The following is an 8,082-nucleotide window of genomic DNA, read 5'->3' as shown; positions in this document are numbered from 1 at the left end:
AATAAGGCTGCAGCATTACTCAACACTTCACAGAGCGCTCACTCCAGCTAAAATAAGAGCAGCAGGAGACAGAACAAAAGGCTGGAGTGGTGAGACGGAGCAATGCTGTTGAATGGACAGCAGCGGTTGTTTTATCCTCTGTGTGTGTGTGTGTGTATATGTTAATGGCCCTGGAGGATACGCAGCTTTATTCAGGCTTACTCTGACTTTACGTGATGACAGACATGTATGGAGGGCAAATATTATGACAGCTGTGACGTCGGGTGGTGTTCAGAGCATCCAGCCAACCACAGAAACATGATCCGGTTCTATGCGTGTTTATTTTACTCAAATTAAAAACCTCTTTCCTTCAACAGCCGGCGTCTTAAAGCTAAACGTCACCTGAGACAAACTAGTTTCCTAAAATTGGTCAAAGACTGCATGAGCAGATATTCAGCATGACCAATCAATGTTGCAGCGTTACATAATCACCAACGTGTGTTGCATATCTCTATTAGCTCCAAATTTGGTGATTTCAGGCTGATGAAAATCCTGAAATCCAAGCTGAACAGATCAAATATGCAGAGGCCAAAAAAGGGCCGTTATGCCGTCATTTTGGGGGATACATTTTTTACCCCCAGACGGTAAAGGTATGTTGCACAAGACAAGTGAGAGCGAGAGTTCAGGAGCCACGTTGTTGGAAAGCACGCAGGGTAAACACAGAACCGTCTGGGCAGGGAATGGATGGAGCACATCACCAGGGACCGGATGCTTCTCCAATGAGATATTCGCCGGTGAAGTGACAAGAATGTTAAGAGAAAATAAACCAGTCGAGAGAGATAAGCCAGTGCTGAAATAGTATTTTTATTAAATACTTTTTAAGATCCAATTTCGAAGAATAACAAAGCTATGATGAAGACCAACTAACACTCAGACAAACACTTGATAGTCGTCAATTCATGGTTGTATTTCATTGTACATCATGATCATGCAAAAAAACTCCAGCATCCATGTGAAGGCTGGGGGAGAAAGCGCAGCCCAATAATATATCATTACAACGCAGGGAAAACGCTAACATCGAGGGCCTCATACCAAGCTACGGCTCCTGAATCATTTTTTTTTTTTTTTTTGAAATTTTGCGTTTTTTTTCTTTAAATATTTTTCATGTCACCTATTCAACATTCTGGATGGAGAATATTCTTGTTTCAAAAGATGCAAATATCATATATTAACACTAGGCTCCATCCTTACTCAGGTAGGTACATGGTAGAAATGTGTAACTGAAACATGCATATAACTAGGTCTCCCGCTCTGGTTCAACAGTGCCGGTCACAAAGACCTGCACACCCACACCAACTCTTCCTCCGGCTTTCACAGCTCCTCTCAACTGAGCAGGCACGATTTTTAGAACCACCTTGGCTAGATTGCGTTAATAAATAATTTAGTCCTGATCCAATCTAAGATCACTCAATGTGTAATTTGTGTTGTCTTTACTTCCTCCCCGTCTTCCCTTTTATTTATTTATTTATTTTTTTCCCGGTGTACGAGGGAGAGTGCAGAACTCCAGCTTGGCAGATTCGGCAAATTACCAAACGACAAGTTAACAGCAACAGCGACGACAACGAAAAAACTCAAACCAGTAACACGGGAACAGAGAAACAACAGAGAGAGGTACAAATAAACATCTCGAGAGCCGGGACTCGTTGGTACACGGGGGGGAGATATCTGAGTGAGGGGGGGGGGGAGGGGGGGTTTAAGATACGACTGTCGCGAATGGATGGAGACAATTAAGCAGCACAGCAAGGGTTGGCCCCTTGGTCACACAGCAGTGGTGCAGATATGTTACAAAGCCTAAACACACCACCAGGCGTGTGTGTGTGTGTGTGTGTGTGCATATGATATAAAGAGACGGCTCACAGCATTGTGGGATCAGGAGTTAAGAACACTATGATGAACGTCTTTATGTTGAAAAAGTTTTTAAGCAAAGGGGGTTAAACTATTTTCAACCCGTTGTACATTTTATTCCCCGTCTCTAAAAACAGTCGTACGGCCACGGGACTAAATCCGGTACCCCACTCGAGTGTGTATTCGTCAATGATGGAGAGCTACAAATATCTTAAGGAAGTACTTTAAGGAGTAGAATTAAAGCAAAAAAACTGAAAAATTGTTGAGGAAAAAGTTTGTAAACTAGATCGGGGTTCACAGAGGTCATGGGGTGGTGTCCCAGATGCACAGGATGAGTGTCTCTTAGATACATGTACATATATTACACTTTTCTACATAGAACTATACATACACTGTATTTACACAGTGATTATAAACAAACCAGGCCCTTGCAGAAAGCAGAGAAAAGGAGTGGGAGGGTTCAAAAGGGTTTAAGAGGGAGAAAAAAGGAGAGAGAGAGGGGGGGTGGATGAGGGAGAGGGGGGCGGGCAAACATGCAAAACGCAGACGCCTTCCCCGTCCCACTCGCTCCCTCCACTGCATACAGACGACACAACGTGTTCACACGTTAGCTTTAAACTTGCACAATTAAATCCCTCTTTTTTTTTTTTTTTTTTTAAACTGAGCTGCTTTTAAAAAGGAGCCTTGAATAAAAGGATCAGTCAGACCAACAAACAAAACAAAAACAAACAAAAAAGGCTCCGGTCATTCACAGGAACGCAAAACGGAACAGGACGTTAAAAACACAACAAAAACACGTAACCTCAAATAAAAACAACCCCGCCCCCAACAACACGACTTTCCGTTCAGTCGGAAAAAACAAGCACACAAACGAAAACACATAAAAAGCCTAAAGTTCTACACTTTGGTGCTTCATGTTTTTGATATCAAGTTTCTCTCGTCATCAAGTTCTCTGACTGAGCAGACTTGATTTTTTTCCACCCCTCTAGAAGTCAGATGGGGGGGAAAACCTCCCTACATCTTTACACCAACGTCCGGGTAACGAGCACAACACTTTCTTTACCCGGTCATCCCTAGAATGCCAAAAAATGTGTCCAAAATCTCAGCTGCTAACCTCACACTCCCTTCTGTTCCTCCCTTTATTAGATAGTGAATATAAATGCTTGGTTGGGTTTTGGTGGTTTCTGGTACATCTAGTCATAATTTACACAGCATATTCATAACTCATACTCATAAACTGTCACAAGTTCAACTGTAAATCCTCTCCTCACGCAGGACGTCTCATGTCGCGCGGGCAGAAAAAAGATGGCTGCCATGGGGAGGGATAGAGGGCGAAGACTCGCCCTCCAATCAGGCGCCAGATGCATGCATCATCCCATGGGGGCGGTGTCTTGTGTTCAGCCGGCCCCCAGCAGGTCAAAGGGGGGACAGGATTGGTTGGTATCGTGGAGAGGGATGCGATCTTGCCCGGCCGGGCTCCTGGCACTAGCCACTCCACGCAGAGGACGTGCCTCTTAAACACGCTCGCTGAAAAAAACTGCCCCCCAAAACACACACTCCAGTAGACTGGAGGCTCAGGACCACTGGAGGGGAGAGAGGAGATATGGGGGGGGGGGGGGGGTGAGTTAAGAAACAGGAACATCTAAATGATGCATCATAAGTTCATTTGTTCAAGTGTAGCTGGTGGATCCAACTCATACTGGTGCTTGCTTTAACTTAAAACCACTAAATATAGAATTATTATGCGATTATAGCATCTTTCCAATTGGCTGCATTTGTAGAAAGATGAGACGAGCGGGTCACGTTTGTGTCTTCTCCGATGTTACCAGTGTTCCTGCACACAGGGACTTCATAACGTGTGTGATGGAGGAGTACCTGATCACTGGAGTGGTGCAGCAGGAGCTCCAGAGCAGTGGAAGTGAACGTTGAGCCACTTGCCATCGCGACGATGCCACACCCTGGTCTCCTCCGATTGGCTGGAGCGAGGGCGGCCCGTGGTGTCCACAAACTGTGTGAGCCGGATGTAGGCGATGCACGCGGCGTCCTCGCCGATCAGGTGCACGTGTGGGTTGAGCAGAGTGGTGTGCACCGGCTTGCTGTTCTTGCTTAGCACTGGAAAAAAACAAATATCACATGGACTGGATTTTAAACATTGTTTTTGTTTGTGCTTCTTTTCTGTACGTGGTTTACGTGAAAGATACTTCAAATCCAATTTATTATTATTTTATTTGTTACAAAAAGATACTAGTCCACAATTAATGGCTGTTCAAGCTAAATGGGAGAACTAGAACCATGATGTCTTTGTGTAACCTCTGTGCTGCACATCATTTGGAAGCTGAAGTACTAAAATATGAAACCCCATCATCTGCTTTAAAGGGGACGAGGGACAACTTTAAATACATTTTAAAACAATCACCGGCTCAACAGAGAGCCTTTCACATTATCTGAAGGCCACCGGAGTTCTGCTGCAACCTCTCCGCTAGATGCCACTAAATCCTACACACCGGACCTTTAAGATCATCAGGAAAAATGCCACAAATATTGCTCGTGAGAATTTAAAACATAAAGGTTTCTTTACATTGACAAACTGAATATCTGTTGGTTTACAGGTATTTTTCAGACGAAACAAACAATGTTGTCACAAAGTCACATTGGCTCTGTGAACATAGGAGTGACATGTTATTGACCAATTAATTAATTAAGTATTTGGCAGATGGAAGAAAAATGTACTCAAAAACAGATTATACTTCCTGGTGATCCTCTGAGCCGAAGCTTCACTTGGCTGGTGTTCTTGGTAGATTTGTGTGTGTGTGTGTGTGGGTGTGTGTGTGCGCATGAGGAGACTCACAGTTCTCAAAGTAAAACTTGTGGAAGTCCATGCCCTCCACCAGGTTCCCCAGGGCCTCGGGTTCAAAAGAGGTGAGTCCTGGATCACAAATCCTCCTGAGAAAGAACCGCAAGAGAGAACCGGTGAGACGGTACGAGTGGGCGCGGAGACATTAGAGACGAGAGAAACAGAGTCTAGAGACAGCTCTAATGACTCCCGTTAGATCATCACATAGACTTCACGTGCTGCTTTTCTTTATACAGCTGTACTCACGTGTAGGCATCGAAATCTCCATTGTTGATGGCTTCAATCAGCTGCTCCGTTATCTTGATGATCTCCTGTTTACGAGCTACAGACACAAGAGAGACAGACGGACGGTAAATGGTGAGAAGGCCGTCAGGAGGTGAGGCAACACTTAACTATGTGGTGGTTTTGCTTGATGACATTTTTCTCTCATCACTTCCAGCTCCTGCCTCCCCCCTTCGGGCTTCTCTCCGTCTGTGGCTACAGCTCGACTCTCCTCTTTAACCTCATCACTCAGTCCCGAGCAGCTCGGCGACTGCAGCTCGACCTCATCACTGTCTGTCGCTCCGCTTCTCACCTTCTGTACGACACAAGAACTGACTAAACGCTACTCTCTGCTGTGTGAGCACACACGGCCACCCGGCACAAACAGAAGATCCTGCTAGTAAACAACAGGCCTAGTTAAACAAACATGAAGCAAACTGAAGAACCACTTACTTGCTTTTTATGGAGCTTTCAAAACACCAAATTTGATCCATTGTGACAACGGAGCAAAGTTTGCTTTGGTTTGCTCACCGAGACAACTATCCACGGATAGAAAGCTCCAGAAAAAGACAGTAAGTGGACTTTGAGCGAAGATTTATAAGAATTAAGAACCAATGAACCAACTTCTGCAACTGTTAAAGCTAAAATTAAGTTATATACCTTTATTTTGAGGTATAATTACAGCTGCCTCTGACGAGGTTTACTAAGAAATAAATAAATAAAACATTTCCTACAATTCCCGTCTCCCTCTAAACAAAACCATGGTCGTGCAAAATCTTTCTTAAATTTAGTATTTCCTGATATTAGTGAGGATTCTAATACTAGAGCAACTTTTCCACACAATTTAAAACATCAATGAAACCAAAAGAAACATTTCAACACTGCATAACTGGGCCTTCAACAAAAAGCAATCTTAAAGGGAAGGTTTGGCGATATTCTATACTTTTCTTCGTCACTAAATCTCATCAAAAAGACCAAAACCAACAGTGAAGTGATCCGACCAAACGTCCAAAAATGGTTAAAACCATTACTGAACATTGGCACTGTGGATCAGTTTGACTCAATCCCACAGAAACCATCCTGCTGGCTTAAATACTCAGTAGAGCATGAAATGTGTATTAATCCACGGCTGAAAATAGTCCCCAACAAATGCACCACTACATCCCGCTTCAGTCATGTTTCCTGAAAACTACAGGAAACAACTTTGCCTTCTCATAATAATCTAGATATCTGTGACACATTTAAGATTTACGTCTTTATTTTTGTTATGCATCACTGACATGGAGGAGTCAAAAAGTATCGAGACCAACGGAAACATTGTTGGTATTGGTCTTATTATTTCTCAAGTCATTTGACCAAGTGATTGCCCTTATTTTGGTCATTTTCCTCTTTCCTTACAGTTAAAATAGATTAACTCTTTTAAGACCTGAACATGTATAAAACCATGTTATTAAAAAGGAGAAAAATAAGCAAAACCTTTTGTTAGGTTCTCAGGATTTAACACCCACAAATGACTCGTTCTGATGGATATTATCTGCAGAAAACATTCATTTCAGAGATGTAAGGTTTTTAGTGTGCAAAAGCTACAGTGCGTAGACGACAAGGGAAGCTTTAGTCGGGTTAGTCAAGACTGTGTTCTTACTCTGCTTAGTGTTGCTTAGAGCAGCGTTGCTCCCTAGCGGAGCGGCAGGCATGGAGGACTGTGAGAACTCAGAGTCAGGGCAGGAGCTGTTGCCCGTGCTGTTCCATGCCATGCGCTTTACGTCATGCGGTGGAACTGAAACACACAACGGATGGTCAACAAACACGGAAAAAAAAACACATGGGTGGATAACAAGAAACGTACATGTGATCATCCATCCATCCATCCATCCATCCACACACACACACACACACACACACACAAACACACAGAGATCATGCAGTAAAATATGTGACAGAACTGAACAGGAAACAAAGAGGACGCGGGTTAGTGTTCAGTAGAATGAGTGGAATAAACACCAAGAGTCAGTGTGGGTTTATGACAGACATGCAGATGGGTAACATGAGGACAGGGTGGCAGCTGGAAGCGAGATCAGTGCAGCTCTGGTTGTGATGCTGTCAGATGTGGAAGTCATTCAACTGCCTGCTCCGCTCACATCAACTCTGCTCTTAATGCTCGTATACATTAACAGAGCCTCGTCTGATGAGCCGCAGCACCCGGCGGACGGAGAGAGGATCGAAGCCGCCGTTTGTTTACGAGCTCAAGTTATGCCTGCGAGGAAACCTCGCAATGTTTCGGGAGAGGAGGAATGACACAGGAGAGGAGGAAAGAGGACGAGGAGGAGAGATTAGACTGTCCCTTTGGTGCAGGTGTGTCTGAAGAGAGGTCAAGAGACGAGACGAGAGATTAGAGCGTAGGGTAAGGAAAGGGGCGAGATAACGACGGCGTATCAGAGAGAAATGGAGATTAAATTAGAGAAGATCAAAAGGACATAACGGAGAATAAAGCATCAGAGTCGAAGGAGAACTGGAGGAGAAGATGGGAGGACAAAGAGGAACCTGATGCCCTGCGGTGTGCACGGTTCCAGTAAAGTCAGACCGGCTGAAGGGCCGTCAGACCGGTTTAGGACACACAGCTGCAAGGTAAGCAAGGCTTCCTCCAGCTGGAGCCGTCACATTAGGAGGACAAGGGGATAGATGCTCACCAAAAACACTCACACACACTCTCTCTCTCTCTCTCTCACACACACACACACAAACATATTTCAGGGTTCCCACAGTGGCCCTGATGAAGAATTCAATGAGTTTTTTCTTCATGAGCATAATTAGGTCAAAGTGTCTCTGGGACCTATACAACTAGTCCTGGTTATGTTTGTGGTGAGCACAGAGAGGTTTAGTCCAGCTGGTGAGGCAGATCAGGTGCAGTTTCTATATTACAGTATTGATGGACAGGAAATGACCGTCTGCAATCAGCGTAAAACAAGTTGTAAAATGCATTACGATTATGAATAATGCATCCCCGCTAAAGGGATCATTCACGTTTATCACAACTTGGGATTTATTTTTTTAGAGATTTAGCTTAATGGTTATGATAACACTGC

At 44.1% G+C, this 8,082-nt stretch overlaps 1 protein-coding gene across 3 annotated transcripts in view; it reads right to left on the bottom strand.

Annotated features, from left to right (window-relative positions):
• Positions 1-824: 824 nt before the first annotated feature.
• The window catches only part of LOC306713335 (calcium/calmodulin-dependent protein kinase type II subunit gamma-like), a 31,012-nt gene continuing 23,754 nt past the window's right edge, over positions 825-8,082 (bottom strand). For 2 of the 3 annotated variants that reach the window (XM_079182996.1, XM_079182997.1), the window contains 5 exons: positions 6,642-6,776; positions 4,985-5,060; positions 4,733-4,827; positions 3,760-3,996; positions 825-3,467 (listed from right to left, as the gene is read on the bottom strand). In XM_079182996.1, the coding sequence (XP_079039122.1) occupies positions 3,764-3,996; positions 4,733-4,827; positions 4,985-5,060; positions 6,642-6,776 (539 nt within the window). In that variant the 3' untranslated portion in view covers positions 825-3,467; positions 3,760-3,763. The remainder of the gene's footprint in view (positions 3,468-3,759; positions 3,997-4,732; positions 4,828-4,984; positions 5,061-6,641; positions 6,777-8,082) is intronic. The other variant, XM_079182998.1, reaches the window with a different exon arrangement.

Source organism: Pholis gunnellus (assembly GCF_910591455.1).
Source record: "Pholis gunnellus genome assembly, chromosome: 21".
Taxonomy (NCBI): domain Eukaryota; kingdom Metazoa; phylum Chordata; class Actinopteri; order Perciformes; family Pholidae; genus Pholis; species Pholis gunnellus.
This window is presented reverse-complemented; position numbering and strand designations above follow the sequence as displayed.